This window comes from Drosophila santomea, chromosome 3L (assembly GCF_016746245.2).
Source record: "Drosophila santomea strain STO CAGO 1482 chromosome 3L, Prin_Dsan_1.1, whole genome shotgun sequence".
NCBI lineage: Eukaryota > Metazoa > Arthropoda > Insecta > Diptera > Drosophilidae > Drosophila > Drosophila santomea.
Window position 1 is genome coordinate 17,589,731 of NC_053018.2, and position 27,516 is coordinate 17,617,246.

Sequence of the window (27,516 nt, forward strand, 5' to 3'; positions counted from 1 at the left end):
CTTGTTTTAAACAGTACCTAATAAATTGGCATGCATCATTTTAAATCCATTTTGGTTATAGTAAGTCTACTAATTTCTCTTAAGAGCAATAAATTAAGCTAGGTAATAATGAAATATGGAATTTTTCACAGCAAAGTGAAAGAAAATTAAAATGATTAGACTTTGGTCTATTATTGCGTTGTAAAATCAATAGAAAAAAAGGATACATAAGCAAACCAATATAAAACATTTCTTAGGAAGCTAAAACATTAAACTAATCTGCATTAAACGTTTGAATTTTAGTTTTTTTGAGTTGCCTAAAATTAGTGTTCAAAATGATGGAGTTTTTAACACTGGCTTGCTTAGCGAAGTTACGTACCCAACTAATCGGTGTCCAGCACCCATCATTGGCGTTAGCCGAGTTTCTTACCTAACCAGCACTGCCAACGCGTTTGTAAAGGCTGAGCAATATTAATCAATATCGATATGTCTATCGGTATGCTTGCTAAGAACGGTATGTTTAAACGACCGACGAGCGGTCACACGAGTGCAAGTTGGATTCCAATTCGATCCGTCGCGGTGCGTGGAAAAAATGCACAGATGTAGATAAATCAGCAAGCAACGCTAGCAGATCAGATACAGCTATATCGTCGCGAAAACCGATTAATTTACCATGTCCAGCGGATCCTCCTGCGGATCAATTAAACCGTAAAGAAGGAGAGCGAGCGACCGTGAAAGAGAGAGAGGAGTAGCCAGAGGCGGAGGCGAAAGACAAAGTGCATTTTCAGGGCGTGTTTTTGAGACCCCCTCGCCAGCAAAGCTCACCCAGCCTCCCAGCCGTCGACAAGAAGTTTGCCGACACATCATTTTGCCAACATGCTGCAAATTCGCAAATTCACCTGAGCGGCCAGTAGAACAACAAATCAGATAAATCGCAAACTTCCTTTTTCCTCCGTGCGTGTGTACTTCTGTGTGTGCGTGAGTGTCTCCAATCTTTTTTGTCTACTCCAAAAACGCAGAAAGAGAAAGAAAAATGTGTGTGTGTGTGTGTGTGTGAAATAAATTAAAGCAAAGCAAAAGGCAAAACGGCAAATAATTGAGCAAAAGGCCAAGAGAGAAGAGCTGAAGCTGAAGTATATAAAAAAAAAGCAAAGCAAATAATAAGTAGTAGTAGTAAGCGAATAAGCCGAAGCACCAGGAGCCGAGAGAGGAGGAGAGCGAAAAGTGTACAAGTTGTTGTTGCTGCGCAAGAGCGAAAAACCACCCAACCACCCACTGGCAAATGGGGGCTCAGCAGGGCAAGGATAGGGGCGCCCACTCGGGAGGGGGCGGCTCGGGTGCCCCCGTCAGCTGCATCGGCCTCTCCAGCAGCCCAGTGGCCTCCGTCTCCCCCCACTGCATCTCCAGTTCCAGTGGCGTCAGCAGCGCCCCCCTCGGCGGGGGTTCCACGCTCCGTGGCTCCCGCATCAAGTCCTCGTCCTCCGGCGTGGCCAGTGGCAGCGGATCAGGGGGCGGCGGTGGATCCGGATCGGGGCTGAGCCAGCGCAGTGGCGGACACAAGGATGCACGCTGCAATCCCACCGTGGGTCTCAACATATTCACCGAGCATAACGGTAAGTTCCTTCAAGTGTTGGATAACGGGCATCGAAAGCATGCGAAGTACACAGTGCATATTTTCTAAATTGCAATGGTGCAACGCCTTTTTAAGTCAAATTAAATGAAAAACACCTGTAAATAGAGCACGCTAAAAATAATCTTTTAAAATTAAATCATTTTGTGTTCAATTTGTGTAAGCTTAACTTATTTTTTATTGGTGTTTCTTTTCTTACATTGGATCTTAGAAATATGCAAAATTATTTTCTTGCACATTGTAGTTTGAGTTAAAAAGGCAATCAATTGTAATAATCTTGTACCATCAGGCCCAAATCGATCTGTTTAAGAGTTGTGCAACATATAAAATTCAGAGGATGTACAATAATACAGATTCTGAAGTACACAGCCTCATTCACCTACACACTAATTAACAACAAATTGCATGATGCATCCGAACTCAGGTGTAAATTCCATCATAGTATTGTGACTTTTCCTATTATCCGTAAAAATGGTTGTTGCAGTATGGCAAATTGCTTAGAGTTGTATTATTTCACATCCCACAAGATATCAATATATGTATATATACGTACATACATATACATAAATACTACGACTTCATTTCAGTTGGTGATGAAATCTTTCAATATTTCAAACAACAGTTGATATATAAGGAGTAACTAACTAAAGACTGTTTTCCATGAGTCAATAAAAATATGAAAAATAATACAAAATTGCAGTGCACCCGTGATTAAATCTCTTTTGTAAATATCATGTAAATTTTGATTTATTTGCCAGTTTGTTCTGCACAGTGTTGTTTTTATTGTTCATAAAGTGCAGACCTCTCGGCTTTCCCTTTCCCCTCTCTTTCCGTATTATCCCCGCTTTTCCTCTATTCACGCTGCTTTCCAATTGAGCCAATTTCTTTTTTCCTCCATTGCTTCCGATTATATTGGAAATTATTGTTGTTATTGCCGGCTAGTTTCATACTTGTTGTTGCTTTTCCGCTGCTTTTGTTTACTGGAGAGAAAGAGAATGAAGCAGAAGGAAAAGTGAAGGAGAGTAGAGAAGAGAGAGCGCAGCACGCGTTGCTGTTGTTTTTGTGCTGCTTGGGGCGGTTTCAATCCCTATTTGTGCTCTCCATCATCCTTTATCCTCTGGCCTTCTTCCTTATTCCTAGCACCCTTATCCTATCCCTGCCACCCGCACAGTGGTTGAAATTGCGACCCACAACACCGTTGACCCACCCCCGCTGACATATTGCCATTTCCTTCACTTTTCCGCCTTTCCAACGCATTTCCCCCGCATTTTTCCTGCCCTTCACGCACTCACGCACATTTTATTTGCCTTATTTTCCTGTCCAATACTCTTCTATTATTTGCCCTGCCTAACTGCATAATATTTCTTTTCCATCCTCCCCCTTTCCGCATTTTCCGTCACCGCCTCATTTAGAGACTTTTCCCGTTGCTAATAGCTTTTTTATGTCCCTGTCGACGACGTCCTACCACAATAGGACCCAGAATCGGGTGGCATTCGGGATTTGGCATAAGACTACCGGAAAAACATTTGTCAGGTTATAATAGTTGAAAAACCCTAGACTTTCTTGTAATATAAAAAACAGCACTCTATGTGAGAATACATTTAAAGGGTAAATATTTCGGTTTCGTGTCATTTAAATCGCTTTTTTTTATTCCCCTGACAATTACAAACATTTTTGCAACAGCTGTTAAAAAATAAAGTTGCCCATCAGTTGTGCAAATATGGTCGCAATTGCTATAATCAGTTCCTAAATGTAATATATCCATAAATCTCCTTGTTTTCAAAAGTGGAAATTATATCCTTAAATTAATTAAACATAAGCCTTACTTAATACATTTCAAGTTTTTCCCCAGTTTTTTAAATACTTGAACCCCTTATTTTGGCAAACCATTCAAGTTGGCTTCCTCAAAGACCAAAATATAACGTATCGATTTTCATTTTGGACTCCATGCTGCGCCACATATCCCAGATGATTTACTACAATCTGTGGATTTTCCTTGGTCTTCTCAACTGGAAGCCATTTCTTATCTCGCTCGCGCAGAGCCTTCCGTCTCAGCAAGCAATTTGTAATCAATTAATGCTATTTTTATTATAATTAGTCGCTTATTGTGTGCACTTAAGTGCGCTCAATCTCTCAGCTGAGACGCTGATAAGCCGGTTTTCACATAAATATTTATTTATTGACGCTACTATTGAGTCATCGCTCCGTGCAATGTGTATTCGCTCGTCATCGGAACATAAAAACGACATTTTCCAGCTTCGTGCTGTGTGATTTCCCACACAGAAAAACTATCAGAGTGTGTCCCATCCAAAAAGGTCGAAATGGGGGCCTGCAATTGCCTTTTTCGTGTGTCTGGCCTGCGAAATGCAATTACAGAATTACAATGTAAAAACTGTGTCTGGCTCTGCAGATTACAAGCCGGCACAAATCCCAAATACAGAAACGGAAAGCCAGACTCGACTCACCGCAATTGTCAGCCAGTCCGGGTGGATCTCGGACTTTCAAGTGGGCGAATTGGGGGGAAAGTCGCGCTACGCCTCTCCGGCTCAATCAAAGTTAATACAACCACACACGTAACTAGGCACAGTGGGATGCAACCATTATATCGTCGTGTATATTTTGTTCGCTTTAAGTAAACGATCTAGGAGCTGAATAAATATAACAAAGGTTAGTAGCTCAATCAATAAATTTAAAGTGATAACTAATCTCGAGAATCAACAAACTGTAGCCTTATTTAAAAGGGAATTAGGTTATACTACGTAAAACAGTCTCTCAAAAAGAAAAGTTATAAGAAGAACGTAAATGAAATTCTTCTGCTTTGAAAGATAAGGAAAATAATATGGCATTCTCTAGACAAATTCCCCATCTCCGACGTAGCTAAGGCAGTGTTCAGAAGTCGTGGGCGTTGTGCTAGTTGCATTGCAATTGCAATTGCGATTTCATAACCTTGTTGTTGGTCGTAATGCGATACAATGTAATTAGATACTTTGGGGCGGCAGTTGCATTGCCGAAGGGACTGGATTGTGTGTCGCCCTGGGAAAATGCCACAGAACCGGTGCTGAAGCAGATGCAGATGCATATGGAGACGCCTCAATGGAGTTGCCAATTGCACCCAACTGCGTCCCGCTGGAAATCCCGAGCCACCATAGCCATCATAGCCACCATAGGCACCACTTTGCAAGCAACTCACGCAAGTTGACGTCTCAAAAATAGACTCAAGTGGGAGAGAAGCCACAACTCTTTCTATCGAGGCGAAAAAGTGCACGAAGTGCGTTTGTCCCTGCACTCACAAAAACATGTTTTACACATTCCTCAACATTTCTGCAATTGAGACCTGGAATTTCGCTATATCATCAAAATATTTAGCAATTTAACAAGTGTTTGATAACATTTTACAGTTACCTTCATTCGGTGCAATTTATTTTGACCATAATAAATAATTACACTTCGAAAAATGTACATATGAGTAATTGGTTTGTCTCATAATTATCCACTGTTTTTATCATAATTTACATAGCAATAGGCGGAGAAAAGCAAAATACTTTTTACGTTCAATATTGTAAATTAATTATAATTGTGAACTAATAAATACATTTGTATGCCCTTTGGAGATTTTATGTTTGTTTATATTTTGATGAGGCAAAATGCTAGTACGCATATCTACAGAAGTGTTCAAATCATTCTTCTCAGATTTTCTCACAGTGTACTTCACTCGCCTCTATCTTTTTCGCACAAGCAGGGAAATCCGAGTGTGGTGTTGGTCTCAGTTTGCCTGACATGCAAGCAGCAAATTATGAGCCGGGGCAAATGAACTTTTCACAAGGCTAACGGGTGGCAGAGGGGCGGGAAAAGGGGGCGGGGCAGGTGGCACACAGGTGACGCAGCAAGGAGGAAAAATGTTTGCTCTTCGGCTTTAGCTACCCCCCGAAAACCAAAAACAAACGGAATAATGCACACGTCGCATAAATATTTCCCCAATGATTTTATGTGCTCAAACATAATTGTCATAATAATAAAGCACTCAGAAAAAGGGAAATCGGGGGAGGAATCGAAGGGCGGGGGTTCCACATATCGCAGGCGTTGTCTCCATTACCACTTTGTGCCACAAGTCTTTTCTCTTTCGCGGCTGCACTTCTATTATTAGCCCCAAAACGAAATGTGTATCTTCCATGCTTTCAGTTGTTATTGTCGTTTTTATACAATTTCCTTTGGCGCTGACGGAGATTGAAAGTTGGAGGAGTCGTAGTCGGAGTCGCTGATCAAGGGGCGTAGTTGGGATAGTGACCGACAGGGGTCTTAAAACAACTAGTACAAGCCGATGGGGATTAAAACAAAATGTGGATGTCAAAAAAAATAAAAATTTATATGAGTAAGCATTTGTAATTAAAAGAAAAAATACTATTTAATGTAAAACGTATGGATTAACTTGAAATATAATGACTAGACCAAGAATTAAATAGAAATAGTGAATTCATACTTTGTTCACATCAAATTTCCCATTTTTGTCCTTGGTTAAATGAAACAAATTAAAAATAAAACCGTCTGTAATTGTAGAAGATTTTATTTGTTAAGCTTGAATATTAAAAAAATTATTTAGTTCTAGTTGCGTATAAATAAATTAGGAACTTGTCGCTCATAAATACTATCTGCTTTTTGAGACGCCCCCCTTGTCTGACCTTTGCCCGCGCCCCTGACTTTCACCAAGGCAGCAACAAAGTGCACAACTCTTCATGAGGTTATTTGCATGTGCGCCCTCTCTTTCTGTCGCGGGATTTCACCAGGCGAGTTACGAGTTATATATAGTTTTGTGGATGTTCCTGTTTTCGATCAAGCTCGTAAATCCTTTCGTGCTCCATGCTCTTTCGGCATCGGTATCGGCATCTATTTGTTCTCTTTGTTTTTTGTTTTTTCGATGATTGCATGCCCTGCGCTTTGATGTTTTTTTATATTTCTATTCTTAGACCTAATATGACCTCCTCTTTGAGCGCCCGCCCCCTTTCATATGTGGGTGTGTCAATCCAATGGGAACAACAAGGTAGCGCCAACAGCTGTTCAAATTCCAATTAGACAGTCGTCGAACAGCTGTCAGTGCTCAAATAACAGTAAAGTTATATGCCAAGCCAGCCTTTTCCAATTCAAAGAATTTCGCTGGATTTAAACTAAATTTGTTCTAACAAATTAATCCATTAGGAACTCGGGCATTCCGGTGACTTTCGTGGAGACTTTACGATCTGTTTATGTGGCCATAGATCATCATAAATCTGACATCACCGCCGTTTCAATAATTTCCCCAATCACTCTAAAGTCTATTTTCCTCATTCATGTGACATTAAGTTCGGTTGATTGCTTAACTTTGGTTTTATGTAATGCGCCCTCGTCTTCATTATTTCAATTTCGCATTCCCAGTGGAGCGTTTCCGCGGCCACGCCCCCAAAGTTTTCGCCCACCGAATCGCTGGCCCGCATTTTATTTCTGGCTACTTTTCCCCCGAGGTCTTTCGCCCCATTGAAAATGGTTTGCATAAATTAGCTGACGAAAAAGAGGGAAATTGGAGAAAAACAAACATAATTTGTGAAGAAAATATATATGTATGTATATTTTCTGAAGGGGGAGTGCGCATAGATGCCCCCAGTATAACGGCAACTAATTAGAAGCCAGAAGAGGTTTCTTTCACCCCGATTCTCTATTCATTTTCCAGCTTTGAGGTCACAAGTATTGACGCCACTTGATTGATTGATTGACACAACACTGCTCGAAAGTCTTTATTTCTCTGGGTTGCCTGTGGATAGCAATTCAGCAACTCAGGAGGGGAAATCGCTCCACTTGATATATTTGCCATACGTATTTTCAGTGTTTAACTTGCAATCGCCGAAGGCAAACACTAATTCTCTTTGCTCGCCCCCCTTTTTTTCACATTTTGTTTATTAAATTGAGTGCATTCCATCCCGCTCACTCTGTCTCTGTGTTAAACAAGCCAACAAGGTCATATAAATCAGCAAATAAAACTTTTCTCTTTTTAATATTATTATTTATGTTTATTGCACCCAGTGCATGGCACAAACATAAACAATTTCGTGTGGCCCATGCCCATTGAGCAAATACAGTAGCTTATCTCTCTGGGAATTTGGTTGGGTATTTTTAAACAAATTATTGGTGTTTACTTTGGGCAAAGAAGAGCTTGCTTTACATATTGAAATTAAATATGGGTATTACAGCTGAGCTTTACGATTTATTATCACTCGTTAATTTGGTTATAATATCAACACATTGCAGCTATTATATAGTAAACCAAAAAGGAGAACTAGAAATTAGTCTAATTTAGTTTGGATTCGCAATATAGTGCGGTACTTTAATTATATTTGTAATGCTGAGCTAAAATATATATCAAACTATTGAACAAACTGACACACCCAACAAAATGCAAGTTCAAAATGCCAAAATTGTGAGATAGATAGGCTGCAAACTGCATCTGAAGGCTCTAATCTAATTTCCCGAGTGCTCACTGTGGAGCAGAAGGCGATTGGAAACCTGTTTCTGGTTCTTGTCTTTGCGGGAATTGAATCCATCATTGAGCCATGAGAAGTAGAAGTATAAAGAATCGGATTCCAATTCCGATTCCGATTCCGAATCGGCTTCTCACTTCTCGTTTGCAGTACCTGTCTCTATCTGCAGGTTGGATTGCATTCGCTCCAATCACGTTCGCAATTGCAACTGTTTATGCGATCTTATGGGTTCTTTGCGGGGCAGCAAACACTGCTGCTGAGGGGGATGGAGAGGTGAGGTGGGTGGCCAAAGGGGGCAGCATGGCACGTTCACAACTTTGGATCTCCGACTTGCAGTGACTTTCATATACATATGTATGTATGTATGTTATACCCAAAGCCATGTATGTATATAGGCACCTTTAGTTCAAGCTCCAGATTGCGAGGTGCAGCGTGAAGTAATCTCTGCAAAAACAGCAGCAACAGCAGCAACAAAGGCACCAGCTGCTGCAGGTTGATTGAATTTTTTCTCCAGTTTCCCAGGTGGGGCATAATCCCCTAGAAGAGCAAGAAGAAGTCGCACAAATGAGGTGTGAAATGAATGAAGTGCGAAACATTCGCACAAATAGTGAGAACGAAGGGTAGCATTCAGCTGTGCAATTGAGCTTAAAGCTGCTTATTTTTATTTAAAACTTGAAACTTGGATTTGCAGTATCTGAGAATATGGTTTTAGAGTCGATTAATATTATTCAAAAATCGCTATAGATTCAATAACTGCCAAAACTTTAATTCTAGAAGACATTTAAGTGATATATTTGCTAAAATAAGTAATAATAAATAAAAATAATAAAAAATAAATAATAAGTAAAAATTAATAATAAAACGCCAATACCAAACTTTTGCCTTCAGTCCGCTAATGATTTTACCAAATTTCTTTTTCATTTAGTTTTCATTCTCTTGCCATGAATACCCCATAATTGAGTTTTCACCCCATTTAGCCATTGGTGAAATTTGACCGATTCTTTTCGACGGCTTATCAGTTTCTCTCCAAACCACTGAAGTGGACGGCTCCAAATTCTATTTGTTTTCTTTTTCGCCAAATAAATTAATAAAATTGCCAGCCGTTTAAATAGCGAAGAGAAAAGAAATGTGGGCAAAAGAAAAAGCATGACAAATGCAAGTGCAAAATGAAGGAGAAAGAAGGTGAAACCTGTTTTGTCTGTTTTGCCGGTGGGATCCCAACAAAGAAGTGCCTCCTTCTCTTTCATTGCGGCAATGCTGTCCTTTTCTCTCCAAACAGCCCTGTCTCTTTCTCGCGGTGGTCAGTGAACCGTTGACCGAAAACATGAAGCTGCCAAAACATGCCTAAAAACAGATGATAACCGAAATGTAAGGCGTCAATTTGAAGTTCACAAAGCAGTTTTCAAAAATGTTGAAAATTGATGCGAAAATGAATTCATATAATTGCCTCGCCGGGTTTTGTGTGTCATTTCCTCTTACTCTCTTCTTTTTATACTCTTCTAATAGGACTTTATGAATGGAGCTTTCACTTAAATTATAAAATAAGCAAATACTTAAAAATAAAAAAATGTGTTTATTCCAAGGGTAGAGTTAAAAAGTAAACCGTTGCATAAACTTGTATCCCATTTCTTTATTTTTTTTATCCAGGAACTGAAGTACAACGAGGGTATTTCTTTCGGGCCTTCGTTTTTGGGATTTTTATGCTCCGCTTGGATGGTTCATTCAGAAGTTTGTTTGGCCTTTGTCTGGCGACGTCTGTCAATTTTTATGCCGTCTGGTAATATTTAAACGACATCCACATCCGCGGCAGCCTGTCGCTCGTCGCCGTTCGTTTCATTTCATTTATAGCAATTGCACTGGCTTCCAAGAAACCGAGAGGCCGGCAGAAAAGGAAGCGGGCAAAAAAATGGCAGAAAATGAAGTAAATGAATCACCAAGATGGTTCTTTTATGCACTCATCATACATAGATATCTTCCTCTGCTGCCTTCACCTGGGCTTTAAATAGTTTTCCCCGTCTCCCTGGTTTTTCAATTTTCCAGACTTTCCGACCTTTTTCCCAGTTGATTTCGCATTCTGTTCTCACAATCGCGATAAACGAACCTTTTTCTTTTGAAGAACTTGTCCTGTCGCGAACAGAATGAAATAGTAGAGATTTTCATCTGCCGGGCGAAATTTAGCTGTGGGAAAACCCGAATTGCTTTTAAAATGCTCAACTTGCTGGGAAGTGGGGAAAACTAACCCGAAACTGTCGAGTCATTAATTACTTGTGCAATCCTTATCAATCGTTCGTTCACCTTTCGTTTCATTGGATGTAAAGGCAGGTGGGAAAAATCAGCACAAGTGCTAGACTTTCACTTTGCACTGGCTTTTCGATTTTCATTGACCAATAAAAATAAACAAATCAAATTTGAGAAACAACTTTGTTAATTGCTGACTCAATCGATCAATCAGTTTTCATGGCAGCCAGACAAAATATAAAATTATAAGAGGTTTTCAGCGATTTTACAACAAATTTCCCACTTCTCCACGCTCGACTTAAGTTAAGCGCCGAAAAACGAAAAACGAAATCATGAAGTAAAAATAACCATGAATAAAAGCGAAAAATAGTTGAAAAGCAGACACCTGAAATGGAAAATCATTAGCTGTGAAAATGGTAATTATTATTACTATAAAAGCAGACAGGCGAGAAAAGTGAAAACAGTGACTTTGTTTCTGATTTTTTTAGTGCGTAATTAGTACGAACAAAAATTTCTTAATTTACAATGCGGTAAGACCTCGAGTGACGTAAACAAAAGTTGGACACTGGAAACAGCTACTATTAATAAGGAAGTAAAAAAAATCAAATGAAAAATATTAACCACTTTGACGTAGAAACTCGTATCGAAGACAGTAAAGTTGTATAATTTATGCATCATTCCCGCAAAAACGCACCCAAAAAGTTCAAATGATTTTTGTTGTCTGGGGAAATTGGGAGTCATTACCCATTATCCAACAATTAGTCAGACAAACGAACGGATATGCGATAGACGTGGCCGGCGGGTTACGTAAAATATATAAATGGTTTTGCGACAATGACAATGATAGAAATGAACGGGGAAAACCGAGGAAATAGAGAAGGGACAGCACAAAACCAAGGAAAATTGCGCGCATTAAAAAGCTTTTAGGTCGGCTGCCATAAAGATAATCAAATTTTGTTTGCTGAGTACCGAGTTTACATTGATTGGGTAGGTGGAAAATACATATTTCTGTATATTTACCACTGGTTCAACCGTAATTACACGCTTGGGCAAACGTACAGGCATTTAAGTTGATTGCACTTTGATCTCTCAATTTCAATTTTTCTGTATTTTTCGGCAGCTTTCAATTGAGGAATTACGTAAAACTCGGCGACAAAGGTTAATTTGACGCACGCTTTCGACTCGAGGCGGAGTTTCCCAAGGTTTCATCTCTATTTTTGAGTTGTATATGTATGTTTTTACAATTCCGAAACAATGCGAGTTTTCCGCCCACGCACTTAAGACTTCTTTTTGTGGCTGTCAAACTTTCCCAAGAGTTGAATGCAGAGAAAATAATTCAGGAATTCCATCATTGTGTCCAAGACTTCCTTCACCATCTGTTGTTGTGGCCCTCTACTTTGACTTTGACTTTTATCTCCCCCTGAGAGCTTTTAATATTTGTTTATCTAGAACTGGAAAAAAGATCACATTTTTATGGTCAAATGCTTTTTATCGCCTGCTCAAATTTATTATCTGAGAAATGTATGCCCACGCAAAATGTTTGAGTATGTTTCCCTGCCAGCTGACATACAAATGAATAAGTGCAAATATCTAGGAAAAAAGTATGACAAATGCCAGTTCTCTCCCCGTTCGGCCATAAACAATAAGCCATAAAACATAAACAAAACAAAATAGAGCACCGCCGGCATACACGGAAACCAGAAAAAGGCAGGTCAAAAAACGAAGAAAGGAAGGAATACCTAACCTGAATCGAAAAAACAAACAAAAAGAATCATGAATGAATATCGTGTGTGAATTTGAAATAGTCTGGTCCATAGAAAAACATACGGTGGTCAGAACGAACAACCTCTAAATTATGACAATGCTTTGTATTATCTTTTGGATATGTTGAAATTGTGGTGCAAGTTTCATAAAAAGCGTGAATACTATTTAAAATGTACAGAAAACTGTGTGGAATAACGATTTATCGTAAATAGTTTATTTTACTTTTATTTGGCTATTTTAGATAAAATATTTATTACTGCTTGCAATAGTAGGACCGTGAATTTTAAATAAAAAACCACGGTCACACGGACGCTTACTGTTAATCTGAAATCATTCTTGATAGCAGATTAAACAAATATCCAAAACACTTCTGAACGACGCGGTTTTCCTGATCATATCATAGATAACTCGTTCTTCCCACTGTGCACACTGAGTACGCCGAGTGAGTCATTCACTCGACACTCACAATTGAATTCCGACTCTTTGGCCAACGCGTCGTATTAGCTTCTTTTTCTTTTTCATTTTTCCCTGCTCTTTGGGCTCGTTCTGTTTTGTTATTTGCATAGCCACACAAATTGTGCATGCCAATGGTTTTTGTGCCTTGTTTTGTTTGCTTTCTGGTCATCGTCGACAATTAAAAGTCAATTTCATTCACACTAGACAATGGAGACGGACGGGACCCTCGGACACGTGATAATGGACACCATCACGGCAGAATGGGTGAAATTTCCTGTGAACCTAGCAGACTGTAATTGATAAAGTTGCCCGATATCAAGGGCCCAGATTCCGCTCGAGATTACTTTGAAGGAAACTTTCCCCTGCGCATTATGAAAAGCCATGGAAAAGCAAAAATGTTGCAGCTTTGTGAACTTTGCAGCAAGGACAGTAGCGATGCACATGCAAGAGGACCTGGATCGATAGGACCTTCGCCACAAAATTGCTACCTCCTCTTAATCCTACGGAGAATACCCTGGAAATATGATGTGTGCCATATCAGTTACTTTATTGCTTACGTAGCATTTTCAGAACTCAGCCCACCTAATAGATTTCTTTCTTGGCATACTTCGTAAGTTCATACCTTAGATACACAAATACATTGGTGTATTTTTTAGAGGGTATTGGCAGCTTCGTTTCATAGAGTGCAGTGTGCGCCCATTCATGTGGCTTGTCGCAGCGTTTGTCCTTCACCTTATCCCTTTTATGCCCACCCCTTGCCCCTGAGCCTGCATTTCGGGTCCTCCGGTGGCCTGGATGCTGGCATTCAATTAATTTGCTGGCGGTGATGCGATTTCATGGATGACACTCATCGCCCGGCTGTGGCGGAAAAGGTTTTCATTATAGATTTTTGTCCCACCTTTTTTCGCGCCGTCTGTCTCACTTTAATATTTATTTATTGCACTCACTTGATTTCCATCAAGTTCCTCGCAAATGCAGGTCTGCGGGGACTCAGAGGGTGCACTCAAAAAAAAAAGACGAGTTTCTAAATAAATTTCAGTAGAAAAAAATATTATATATTCATTATTAGCAATACAAAAATTCAATTAAATTGCCCCTTGATATGCGAGACTTTTAGTATGCGTACTTTAATTATAAACTTAAAAAGTTTATTGAAACTTTCAAGCACCTCTCAGACAATAATGAAGTACCTCGCATATATTCTATTGAGTGTGATTATGATTTTGTTCGGAGTATGCACTCAAATTGCAGTTTTAAGTGCGAAATGCTTTTTACTTTAAAGTGTAAAGGAGATCGACTGCTGCGTCACACGTCACATTAGGTTGCATGTACCCTCGACTTTGGACCCTTCCCCGCGGACCCCGTGTTACAAAGACTAGTGAGCCTTGAGTGCGGAATCCTTAGAAAAGTGGTAAAATACCCTGCGGCCAAAGGGGAAAGTCGAGGGGCTTGTTCGTGCAAGGAGGAGGGTCGCCTTTGTCAGCCAAGGGTGGATTTCATATTTAACATTTTTTCTTTGGTCCTTTTGCCAAGTGCAGGGCCAAGTCCTGGCCACCTCTGCTCCCTGCTGCACCCCTGACACTCCTTGGATCCTTCGGCCCTCTGGCTCTTTGCTTTTACATGACTTTCCTTTTGTTCCCGTATCTTCTGTTTCGCTCTGGCCACTCGCCATCTCTTTCGCGGCTCGTAGTTTTTCGCACAACATTTTTTCGCACTTGGATGCAAGGGGAGGAACTTGATCGCAAAACTAGGGGTGTAAAACCTAAAAAAAAAGAACTAATTAAATTCTTTCACATTTATTCCTGTATTTCCTACAAGTTTTTGTTTGCCCCGTCAGTTACCAGTTGCTTTTTTCCCATACCATATCAAGTAGGGGGCATTAAACGGGAAACTTAAATTCCCAGATAACTATATAACCATATGCTGTTCTCAAAAGTTGGGCAGGGAAAACTTTGGCTTTGTAGGTTAATTTCTTCATGTTTCCCTAACTATGCCCCGTTTCAATTTCCCTTTGGGGCGTATTTGCTGCTCTAATCGGGTCTGCCAGCTTAATGATCTCAAGTTCCGTTCAAGAGTTCCGCTTCAAAAGGTATCATTAGGCCATACAGAGATGAAAAATGCATTTTACTTTGAACAGCTAAAGAAAAAATATTTAACTAATTATTTCTATTGTTAACAGTATTACTAAAAATGTTGTATTCTATGTAAGTTGCACTCTTTGGTCTATCTCTTCCTTGAAATAGATTCAAATTTTCAGACCGTCCAATGTAATTGTATAACTTTATTATGGTGGTACTAAGGTTGACTTCCTTAATGCCAGTTTAAGGTTTTCCCTTTAACTTAATCAAATTGGAAGGCAAAAAAAGCTGAAATCAAACCCCCGAGAATTTCCCCTACATTTCCCCACTCTCCGGCGCTGCAACGGAAGCCAGAGAAATGACTAATTAAATTTACACCGTAAAAGTTTATTACTGCTGACTGGCCACGCCCCCTGCCCCTTTTGTGTACATGTAGTTACACTCGTTTGTATTCGTATATATAAACGTCTGGATGTCTGGGCAAGAGGCCAAAGGCAAAATGTGAATGAAATCCGACAAGTAGAGTAAGGGGTGCTAAAAAGGGGAGACGGGACCGAGGCCAGCTGAAATCCCTGCCAGGTTAAGACACAAAAGCCCTTGAGCTGAAAACACAAAAATACGTAGAAAAAACCAAGCTAAAATAGAGTAAAAAAAAGTATTTAAGAGTCTAAGCAGAACGTGCTGAAATGCAATGAGCGAAAAAAAGCGAGCAAACCAGAAAGCGCCACGAAAATCAAACCCACAGCAGAACAAGTGCATGAATGGCCTGTGTGAATGGATGACAGACTGAGCGAATGAAATAATGAATGAGCAGTTGAAGATGCATTGCCATAAATCACACATTGAAGCTCGATTTGGCTGGGGAGCGAACAGCAGCACTATGTCCACAGATAACAAATGGCAGACACATCAAGTTTAATGCTCGCTGGACAAGGACGGACCATCAAACAAAGGACGGATACTTCAGAAATCTCAAGATACAAGTCGCATTGAGTATCCGTTTGGCTCTAACGGCTTTCAATATTCGATGCGGAATATATATAGTTGCAGTTTTATAGTACTTTGTTGCAGGAGCACATACCAACTATTTGCCATTATGACTACTACTCGTAGTCATTTTGAGGTCTTCGATCTCTTCAATCAATCAATCTGTTCATGACAACTGTTCGATTTAATAGTTTTAGCATTAGTGCTTTTGATGATGTTAGCATAAAGTATTATTTTAATTACAACAGCGTTATATAAAATACTTGATTTTGGATAAAATGTCTTCTAGGCTCAGTACTATAGCTTGTTTATAAACTAATCGTATAGTCGAGTTTCCGAGTTCTTCTTTCGCGGGTACCACTGTATTTTCTGTATCGGTTCATAGTTTGTGGAGGGGACTGCAGCTGCTGATGCGGCTGATTCCAATCTGTGCTTACTCAACACACTTACTTTAGTCTTTGAGTAGTTGCGGGCGGAAAGTGGGTGAATTGGAGGCTTGGGAGGTGCAAGTGGGTGCCAGTGGGTGGGAAAGCGGTACCGCGCATCATTTCACTCGTAATCAGCCCTCAGCTCGAGATGCTCCAAATTCACGCTAATAACCTGCATAAGCAGTCGCTAGATGGCGGATGTGCATGGCTTGAGACATGTTTCTATCGCCATCTCTGTCTCCAGCCATACCTCCGCCTCTTTCCCTCTCAACATGTGTAGAATTTTTGTGACTTTAAAGTTCATTGGACCCATTCCGCTTGAGCAGCAGCTTAAGTTCTCTGAATGGGGCATATATTTCTTCGTTTTTTCCGTACACACTCCCCTTTTTTTGTCAAATGTCTAGGGGCGTGTTACACTGAAATAAGTGATTATTTTTCGGCAACCGGGAGTGACGCCCTTCCTCTAAAATCAACTTTTGTAGGTCTAAATCTATTTAAAACATTTGTAAATTTATTTATGTACAAAGATACCATAAGTCTGCTCTTAATTGTATGGAAATTTAATTTCTAAGCAATGGTTTTTAAGCTGCGACAATCACATTTCTTTCAGTGTGCACACACTCGCACGTTGGGTATTCCAGAATCACCAAGACACTTTTCACTCGGCTGAGAAATTACAGCACTTACTGAAGCCATCATCTGGCTGCTGTTGTATTACTCTTCTTCTTGTTCTGGCCGGGTCGCTAATTGGCCTTTCTGCGGTTGCAAGACCCTCTAATCTGAAATGCCTCTTCGCTTTTGATGTCATCCATCCGCTAACTGTATATAGTTCGCTGTTCATGTATTTTCCTATTACTTACCTAGAGTTATGACTAAGATAATTGTACTTAATTTAGTTTCCTTTTTATTTTGTTTGTAAAAGTTTTTCTTTTAATTCTGAGCATCTTCGGACTTCCATTGTAGTTCATCGCATTTGCCGCCCATCGTTATTAGATGATAACATGAAAACCTGCCTGCTCTATCCATAGATAATTTACCAGTTGGCTGACAACCCGCCTCTCACCCAAAATCTTTCTGTTTCTTTCGTTTCTGCAGGTACCAAGCACAGCTCTTTTCGCGGCCATCCAGGCAAATATCACATGAACTTAGGTAACAACCACAAAAACTTCTACACACCATCCAAAAAACATAATACCAATGTAAAGTCCTCATACAGATACAGTGTCATTCTTAATAATTAAAGAGCGGTTCCCAGCCGATGATTGGGGTATTCTCATTATGTATTGCACGATTATATTGGGGTTTGTCAACAGTGATGAGAAGGCATCTGTACTTCAGATATGAGACATTAACTTCTCGAAATAAATATATATATGTAAATATATTTTGTTTCTTATGGTACTATGTACTTATTCATATTTGTACTTAATAAAATTAATCATCGAGTTACAAATGTATTTGGGTGTATACCAACTTGTTTGTGAAGAAACGCCAAAGGAATAGAGAATATAAGTTTAAGTTTTAAACTTGATATTTTGCTAAAACTAACATCTAAACAGAATTGCGGAGGTTCGTTCAGACTAGCTCGTTATAGAATCCCTCGTAAAACAATTATGATAATTACAACATCCACAGCTGACTCAACATCGCTAGACTTCCTCGATTACCCCTAAAAACTGAGTCAATACCAAATGATTCTCGATCCCCACGCCCAGAAAAACAGTTGCCCACATGAGTCATTCCGCAGCAACAACATACTTTAAAATTGGATGTCCGAGATTGCATATAAATTGGGTGTATATATTCACCGGCTAATATTCGGTTGGGGGACTTAGACGGACAGACCAGACCAGACCAGACCACCATTGGAGAACCGTACATTTCCGCTCTAATCTGTCCCGATATATTCCCTATTGTGCCCCAAAACCCACTCCACACCTATTACTCGCTATTAATATTTCCTGTCTCGCGCGCATAAATTAACAGTGTGCGCTGGGGAACCCTTTTCAAATGCAATACAATATGATTTGGATCGGTTTATGACTGCTTAGCACACCGACCGCAAACCAAAGATTCCCGGTCTCTGAATGACTTCCACTTCATCCAAATTTATGCACAATTGTGCCCATGAAAGTGGAGAATTTTTATGCAGCGGAAGTGTGCTTTGGTCAAACAAAACTCGCACGCACTCGAAAAAAAGAGTGGGAAAAATGTAAATTTGTACAATTATTTCAATGGGACACTGAGGCGAAAGTCTGGTTTCATTTCAAAGAGCACCCTTTTTTAGAAGCTTGATTTGGACAGGTTTGCATCTGACAAGTTTGCTGGCGCAGTCTATCAAGCGAAACTTCATCTCGAAATGGGCCGCAATATTCTTTATAGCAACATTGTAAATGAAAATGGGCTGGCAATTGATGTGAGACGACCAGTAGATACCTCTTAATGTGATAGATGTAGGATTGGGGGTCTTCAAATAAATTCTATACTAACAATCTGTTCTGTTCAATCTTTACATCTGAAGGTCTTTCAAAAGGTCTTTTCCTTCCGGAATGCATCCCACAGATTAAGCTATGTTGCAGGGAGCATTCCGGCTATGGATACGCGGTTAAAAAAGAGTGTGGGAGGCGGAAGAAAAGAACGACTTTGGGGGGGGGACACCGAACCGACTGACAATCAGCTAAAACTTCCCACAATAAAATTCCTCGTTGAGGGATTGCTGGTCCACCGCTGGCTGGCAGACCACGATTTGTGTAATTTTATTCCGCTTAATGCATAATTTATTCCATTCCCTCAATGGAGCAGAGACTTCCTCCGATGCACTCCGATTTCCCCGCTGGCCAGCACTTGCTCCACAAATTGCCCGCATTCCTCGAAGAGAAACAGGTTCACCTGCATTGTCTTCTCTCAGTACACCTTAAAAAATGTGATTTGCAATGATGCCTCCAACAAATGGCATGTGAACACACTGAACTGATCATCAAAGTTTCGTTAAATATTAATTGTACAAATTGCAACAGACTTACAACTATAAAAACACTAATCTACTACAACTCAACCTCCAATTTGATTTTAAAACCGCAAACAAACCAAGCGTAACATTTTAAAAGTTGACATTGAGATGTGCCGTGGAATGGTAAACAACTTGCCGCTTAGCCATGACCTAAGCTAATACTATAATACTAACAATACACTTTCTTTTCAAAACCCTATGCGGAAAAATGTATTTCAAATATATAAGAATATTTTAAACAACCAAGTTTTGCTGTTTCCTAACAGTGTAACCACGCTCAGGATTTTGAATTCATGTTTTACCACCTAATATTCATCTTCTCTTTGGCTCTACCTTACAGAAGCCCTGCTGCAGTCGCGTCCATTACCTCACATTCCGGCCGGAAGCACGGCGGCCTCTCTTCTGGCGGATGCGGCTGAGCTGCAGCAGCATCAGCAGGATTCCGGTGGACTGGGACTGCAAGGCTCCTCCCTGGGCGGTGGTCACAGTTCGACTACATCCGTGTTTGAATCCGCACACCGGTGGACCTCGAAGGAGAACCTGCTGGCCCCCGGACCTGAGGAGGATGATCCACAACTGTTCGTGGCGCTGTACGACTTCCAAGCCGGCGGAGAGAACCAATTGAGTCTGAAGAAGGGCGAGCAGGTGCGCATACTTAGCTACAACAAATCGGGGGAGTGGTGCGAGGCGCACTCGGACTCCGGAAACGTGGGATGGGTGCCCTCCAACTACGTCACGCCGCTCAACTCGCTGGAGAAGCACTCCTGGTACCACGGACCTATCTCACGCAATGCCGCCGAGTACCTTCTCAGCTCCGGAATCAATGGCAGTTTCCTGGTCCGTGAAAGCGAAAGTTCACCGGGTCAAAGGAGCATCAGTCTCAGGTGCGTATATAAGCTTTTTTATTGGAAATTGTTCTTTATTAATTTCCACATGGTTTTCCAAAAAGATACGAGGGTCGCGTCTATCACTACCGCATCTCAGAGGATCCCGATGGAAAGGTCTTCGTCACCCAGGAGGCCAAGTTCAACACTCTGGCCGAGCTGGTGCACCACCACAGCGTGCCCCATGAGGGTCACGGCCTGATCACTCCGCTCCTGTATCCGGCGCCCAAGCAGAACAAGCCCACTGTCTTCCCGCTGAGTCCGGAGCCGGATGAATGGGAGATCTGCCGAACGGACATCATGATGAAGCACAAGCTGGGCGGTGGGCAATACGGTGAGGTCTACGAGGCCGTTTGGAAGCGATACGGCAACACGGTGGCTGTTAAAACGCTCAAGGAGGACACCATGGCGCTGAAGGACTTCCTCGAAGAGGCGGCCATCATGAAGGAGATGAAGCACCCTAATCTTGTGCAGCTCATAGGTGGGTATTTATAAATTTGCACTCATAAGTTCTACTAAGCAAGAGGAAATGCCATTGACATGTTTCCTCATTTCAGGTGTTTGCACCAGGGAACCGCCGTTCTACATCATCACCGAGTTCATGTCGCACGGTAATCTGCTGGACTTCCTGCGCTCCGCCGGCCGCGAAACGCTCGACGCAGTGGCTCTGCTGTACATGGCCACGCAGATAGCGTCGGGAATGAGCTACCTGGAGTCGCGCAACTACATCCATCGCGATCTCGCTGCCCGCAACTGCCTCGTGGGCGACAACAAGCTGGTCAAGGTGGCGGATTTCGGACTAGCACGCCTGATGCGGGACGACACGTATACGGCACATGCTGGAGCCAAGTTCCCGATCAAATGGACCGCACCGGAGGGTCTGGCCTACAACAAGTTTAGCACTAAGTCGGACGTTTGGGCCTTCGGTGTCCTGCTGTGGGAGATCGCCACGTACGGAATGTCGCCGTATCCGGGCATCGACCTGACCGACGTGTACCACAAGCTGGAGAAGGGCTATCGCATGGAGCGACCCCCAGGCTGTCCGCCGGAGGTGTACGACTTGATGCGCCAGTGCTGGCAGTGGGATGCCACCGACAGGCCCACGTTCAAGAGCATACACCATGCGCTGGAGCACATGTTTCAGGTGGGTGACGTCGAGGTGTGGGACGATGAATATGACGATGATCACGATGATCATGACGATGCTGGCGAGGAGGCGAGTGACTACGACGGCGACGACGACGACGAGCTCCACCAGAACAGCGGCAGCATCCACAGCCATGTGCATAGCCATAGCAATAGCCATAGGAATAGGAGTAGTCATAGTCATAGCCACAGACACCGCCACCACCTCGTCGACGTGCTCTGATCGCTCGAGATCGAGGGTGCAGCAAGTAGTGATAGCAATAATGAGCCACATGGTGCCCATCTCTCCTTCTCCGCTCCTCCGCAGGAATCGTCCATCACCGAAGCGGTCGAGAAGCAGCTGAACGCCAACGCCACCAGCGCGAGCAGCTCCGCTCCGAGCACATCGGGCGTGGCCACCGGCGGAGGAGCCACAACCACGACGGCGGCCAGCGGCTGCGCTTCCTCATCCTCGGCCACCGCCTCGCTAAGTCTTACACCGCAGATGGTGAAGAAGGGTTTGCCCGGCGGGCAGTCCCTCACGCCGAACGCCCATCACAACGATTCGCACCAGCAGCAGGCCAGCACGCCCATGTCAGGTGAGGAATATCCCATTGCGCAGTGCTTTCTTGTCTTAACAGTGCCATGTCCTTGCAGAAACCGGCTCCACTTCCACCAAACTAAGCACTTTCTCCAGCCAGGGCAAGGGCAACGTCCAGATGCGTCGCACCACCAACAAGCAGGGCAAACAGGCGCCCGCCCCACCAAAGCGAACCAGGTAACACCACTTCTCAGGATGAGTTGATCAATAGTATTACCCGAACTGTTGAATTGAACGATTATTGGAACTCTTTCACCGCAAGAAGTGCACCAAAAGTTAATCATCTACTTTCTATCTATGCATAGCCTGCTCTCGAGCAGTCGGGACTCCACTTATCGCGAGGAGGATCCTGCCACCGCCAGATGCAATTTCATCGACGACCTCAGCACGAATGGTATACACAAATTGAAAACTGCCAACTATTTCAGCCAGACCCTCTCTAGAAATTTCAAGACCCAAATTCCAACCCACCATACACACCAAATACGTACACAACTACAACAACAACAGTCCGTACAACAACAAACAGTACCACTGCCAGTACAGCAACAACAACAACAACCACAGCATCAAAAGCAGAAACAACAACAGTATTCCATTAAGAAATCGTCCTCCTGCAGTAGTTTTCTTTACGACATCCTATTTCGAGGTATTTTGTCACCGGAGTCCATAGCGAGAATCTCCTTTTCAAAAATTGTTTACGTTTTATATTTTGGTTCCTGTGTTATTTGATTCGTGTTACTTGTTCATGTTTATGTTTAATTGTAATTGGTTTGTTAGTACTTACATAACTTCCTGCGTTTATTGGTTGTTCATTGTGAAACTCCTTCATATTGGATTTCCGCATTGGTATTTTCTAAATTTAGTTTTAAAGTTCTGTTCATGTCGATGATTTCCTAATGTAACGTCTTTTTTCTGCCTGATCTCTGAGCATTAACATTTTTCATTTCTGTTTCTCTAACCATCTCCAAATTTATTATTATATAGTTGTTATTATTTGTTAGTTTTATTGCTTTTATTTATGTTGGTGCCTGTTAACATTATGTTGTTTATTTTTAGTTATAACTATTCTAACTATCATGTGTTTGGTTTATATCCTTGAAAGTCAACAATGAGAAATATTAGTATTCTTTATTATTTCGTCTTTAACTTTATCATCTTATGTTTCTCAATAAGGCTTTTCAGACTATGGATCCTATATTACGTAAAGTAGGATGGTTCTCGGAATATTGAAACTTATTTTTAAGAAACTTTGCAATTTTAATGCATTCTTTCAAGGTTATACCAGATATACTCAAATACTCATTATCTTTTAAGTTCATAATTTGGTGTTTTCTAGTTTTACTCGCTCGACAAACATCAACGCACACATACACACCACAAGACTTTGGTCAGGATTAACCCATATCCAAGGGCCAGTGATGGGAAGTACCTGGACCAATTTTTAATTAGTTCTTAAAAGTTAAGGTATTTCCCATCACTGGCCATTAATTTCACCCAGCATCCAGCACCTGGCACGACGCATTCTATTAACCACTCACTGTGCATCGAGTCCAAGTTAATCGTTCTCATTTTACCTTTTACTTTGGTAGGATTAGCCCGAGACATCAACAGTTTGACTCAGCGGTATGACTCCGAAACGGATCCGGCAGCCGACCCAGACACAGATGCCACCGGCGACAGTCTGGAGCAGAGTCTGAGCCAAGTGATAGCCGCTCCTTCCACCAACAAGATGCAGCATTCTCTTCACAGCGGCGGAGGAGGAGGAGGCATAGGTCCTCGATCCTCGCAGCAGCACAGCTCCTTCAAGCGTCCGACTGGAACACCCGTGATGGGTAACCGAGGGCTAGAGACCCGGCAGAGCAAGCGGTCCCAGCACCATCCACTCGCTCCAGGTCCCGGACCGCCAGCAACTCAACCGCATCATGGCAACAACGGTGTGGTAGCCAGTGCCCATCCCATCACAGTGGGGGCGCTGGAGGTGATGAATGTCAAGCAGGTGGTGAACCGCTACGGCACACTACCCAAAGTTGCCCGAATCGGTGCCTATCTGGACAGCCTAGAGGACAGTAGTGAGGCTGCTCCTGCTCTTCCGGCCACTGCTCCTGCTCTGCCACCAGCCAATGGACACGCCACGCCTCCGGCTGCCAGAATTAATCCGAAGGCCAGTCCCATTCCGCCACAGCAAATGATCAGGAGCAACTCGTCGGGAGGTGTGACCATGCAAAACAATGCGGCCGCCAGTTTGAACAAGTTGCAGCGACATCGCACCACTACCGAAGGCACCATGATGACGTTCTCCTCCTTCCGGGCCGGCGGTTCCAGTAGCTCACCCAAGCGGAATGCCACGGGAGCTGCATCAGGAGTACAGCCAGCCCTGGCCAACCTTGAGTTTCCACCGCCACCTTTGGATTTGCCTCCGCCGCCCGAGGAATTCGAGGGGGGACCACCGCCTCCTCCACCGGCGCCGGAGAGCGCTGTGCAGGCCATCCAGCAGCACTTGCATGCCCAGCTGCCAAACAATGGCAATATAAGCAATGGAAACGGAACAAACAACAACGACAGCAGCCACAACGATGTAAGCAACACTGCTCCCAGTGTGGAGGAGGCCAGCTCCAGATTTGGAGTGTCTCTGAGAAAACGTGAGCCCTCCACCGACTCCTGCAGCTCGCTGGGCAGTCCACCCGAGGATCTCAAGGAAAAGCTAATCACCGAAATCAAGGCGGCTGGCAAGGATAGTGCTCCGGCCTCACAACTGGCAAACGGTTCGGGCATCGCAGTGGTGGATCCTGTCTCCCTGCTTGTCACCGAACTAGCCGAGAGCATGAACCTGCCAAAGCCGCCACCGCAGCAGCAAAAGCTGACCAACGGCAATGGTACTGGGTCCGGATTCAAGGCCCAGCTGAAGAAAGTAGAACCTAAGAAGATGAGTGCGCCAATCGCCAAAGCGGAGCCGGCCAATACCATCATCGACTTCAAGGCCCATCTGCGCCGAGTGGACAAGGAGAAGGAGCCGGCAGCTCCAGCTCCGGCTCCTGTAGCCGTAACAAACAATGCCAACTGCAATACAACGGGCACTTCGAACCGGAAGGAGGACAGCAGCAAGAAGTTCTCCCAGGCGATGCAAAAGACTGAAATCAAAATCGACGTAACCAACTCGAATGTAGAGGCGGATGCAGGAGCAGCGGGAGAAGGCGATCTCGGCAAGCGACGAAGCACAGGTAGTATTAATAGCTTAAAGAAACTGTGGGAGCAGCAGCCACCGGCGCCGGATTATGCCACCAGCACGATCCTCCAGCAGCAGCCGTCGGTGGTAAATGGCGGCGGAACACCAAATGCCCAACTGTCTCCCAAGTACGGGATGAAATCGGGGGCCCCCAATACTGGTGGCACTCTTCCAGCCAAGCTGGGCAATAAGCCACCACCGGCAGCCCCTCCACCACCGCCCCCGAACTGCACCACATCCAACCTCTCCACCACATCCATTAGCACCTCTAGTAGAGATTGCACCAGCAGGCAGCAGGCCAGCAGCACAATAAAAACCTCTCATTCAACGCAACTCTTCACAGATGACGAGGAGCAGTCGCATTCGGACGGTCTGGGATCGGGAGGTCAAGGAGCAGCAGACATGACCCAGTCGCTGTACGAGCAGAAGCCCCAGATCCAGCAAAAGCCAGCGGTGCCACACAAGCCCACAAAGCTGACCATCTACGCCACGCCCATTGCCAAACTGGCCGAACCAGCCAGCTCCGCTAGCTCCACCCAGATATCGCGGGAGAGCATTCTGGAGCTGGTCGGATTGCTGGAGGGCTCGCTCAAGCATCCTGTGAATGCCATCGCCGGATCTCAGTGGCTGCAGCTGAGTGACAAGCTCAACATCCTGCACAACTCGTGCGTGATCTTCGCGGAGAACGGAGCGATGCCGCCGCACTCCAAGTTCCAGTTCCGGGAACTGGTCACGCGGGTGGAAGCACAGTCGCAGCACCTGCGCTCCGCCGGCAGCAAGAACGTCCAGGACAACGAGCGCCTGGTGGCCGAGGTCGGTCAGTCGCTGCGTCAGATCTCCAATGCGCTTAACAGGTAAATGATAAGACGGGGGATGGACGCGCCCGACCAACATCAGGGCATCTGGCTGGATGCCGAGGGTAACTTCATCAAGCGCAAGTGATCGGGCCCCAGTCTGTAGACCCAATCATCCAACCATACCATCCCCCGTGGAAGCAGAACCGGAAACAGAAGCGACAGTAGCAGGCCGGAAACAGGAGGAGGAGGAAAAACAGGAAACGAAACTTCAAGCCCAGCGAAGAAGAAATGACAACTACATCAGCAACAGCAGCAACTAAAATCGGAGGAGGACACCTATGTATCGTACTTGGTAGCGTGTAGTAGTAGCTTCTATTATATATACCCATATATATCTAGTCAGATCTGTGCAGAGCCCCGACGAACGCTTCCAGAAAAACAAGAAATTAGAAAACCGTAAAAAAAAACAGAAATGAAATCATTAAACAATGAGTTGCTAAGCAAATTTGGGTAAGGTCTCGCGGGAGGATCCTTGTTTTTAATTGTAAAGTGAGGGCACGCCTCCCACCCACTCAACCCCTTTCCAACCGCCCCTCAAACGTATTCGCGCTTCGTTTGTTTTATATACATAGAAAGACACAAGACATGGCTTAAGAATGAAAGGAAATATATTCATAGAATATCTCAATAAACTTAGTAATTACAAAGAAAACGCAATGCATATATACATATACATACATATATTTACATATACTAGTCGTAAAATGTTTTATTATACCTATACATTTACATACTTCTACAAGATAAAAAGATAAAGATATTATATTATATGATACATTTAACGACCACAAAACTCCCCCTTTGAGAGAATGTAAACGACGGAATGGAAAGCGAATGGAAACTTGATACTTCTTCGGTATGCGTAGGCGCGACTTCTTTTCGATCGTGTGTTTTAAGCCCCGCAGTATATATGTCTATGATCATGATCTATATGTACTCGGCGTAACCATTACATACACAGTAGCAAAGCCCAAAGATATTATTATTAACTGATAACTTCAACTACTACTACTCAAATTGATTGATATGTTTAGTGGCAAAGACTATATTGATTTATGTTTAATCTATGTTCGAGAACGAAGCGCATCGAAATGCTTTTAAGACGTATACACAACCAACTGTAATTATTATCTGATATTTTCAAGGATTTTAAACAACTTTTATACGTAAACAAAAATCACATAAAAATTTAAAAAAAGAACAAAAACAAAACCAAATAAATTTATTTCAAAATAAACGAATCGAGACAGTCAGGCAGGCGAGGGGCAGCCTGCGATTAAAAATGCAGGGCGGTCGAACCTACAGATATAATTACAAATATTGATGTGCATACAATAAACTTATGCCTTTCCCTATAACCCAAAAGTCCTCTTCCTTGGCCCGGAATCGATAAAATGTCAAAAAAAATAAATAAAAGGAAAATGGGCCAACACAGCTGACGAGGCGAAAGCGAAAAGTTGCCCATTATATACACAAATATATTTCTGTAACTTCTATAATACACCAAGCGCCTGATAAGCGCTAAAGAATAATATCTAAAACGAAAACGGATCAAAAACAAAGTACTTCAATGAGAAATAAAACGATATTTAAAGAATTCAAAATCTCTTGTTTTAGCGGGACAAACTTGTAAAAAGTTTAATGTATTGGGTAAAAAAAATTAAAAATTTCATTTAGCAACTTTTATAATCTTTTTCATATTAAAAAGAAAAAAAACCTAGAAGATATTGCATGATTTGTTTTTTAGTTT

General features: G+C 42.7%; 1 protein-coding gene across 8 annotated transcripts; it reads left to right on the plus strand.

Moving 5' to 3' along the window:
* Positions 1-498: 498 nt before the first annotated feature.
* Positions 499-27,370, plus strand: LOC120447562 (tyrosine-protein kinase Abl). 8 transcript variants are annotated; one of them, XM_044005936.1, is made up of 10 exons: positions 499-1,592; positions 17,159-17,212; positions 19,414-19,957; positions 20,023-20,438; positions 20,515-21,101; positions 21,411-21,681; positions 21,740-21,860; positions 21,989-22,332; positions 23,276-24,904; positions 25,253-27,370. In XM_044005936.1, exons 1-10 carry the CDS (start codon positions 1,262-1,264, stop codon positions 25,765-25,767), a joined length of 4,812 nt encoding a protein of 1,603 aa, XP_043861871.1. In that variant the 5' UTR covers positions 499-1,261; the 3' UTR covers positions 25,768-27,370. The 8 variants fall into 8 exon arrangements, with proteins under 8 accessions (XP_043861871.1, XP_043861873.1, XP_043861868.1 ...); XM_044005938.1 differs by having other exon boundaries at positions 21,989-22,077; XM_044005933.1 differs by having other exon boundaries at positions 23,276-27,370.
* The last annotated feature ends 146 nt before the right edge of the window (positions 27,371-27,516 follow it).

Coding starts and splice junctions, on each gene's coding strand:
- LOC120447562 (XM_044005933.1), top strand. CDS start 1,262: ATGGGGGCTCAGCAGGGCAAGGATAGGGGCGCCCACTCGGGAGGGGGC. Junction 21,102..21,410: donor CGCTGGAGCACATGTTTCAG/GTGGGTGACGTC, acceptor GCTCCTCCGCAG/GAATCGTCCATCACCGAAGC. Junction 22,333..23,275: donor TTACGACATCCTATTTCGAG/GTATTTTGTCAC, acceptor TTACTTTGGTAG/GATTAGCCCGAGACATCAAC.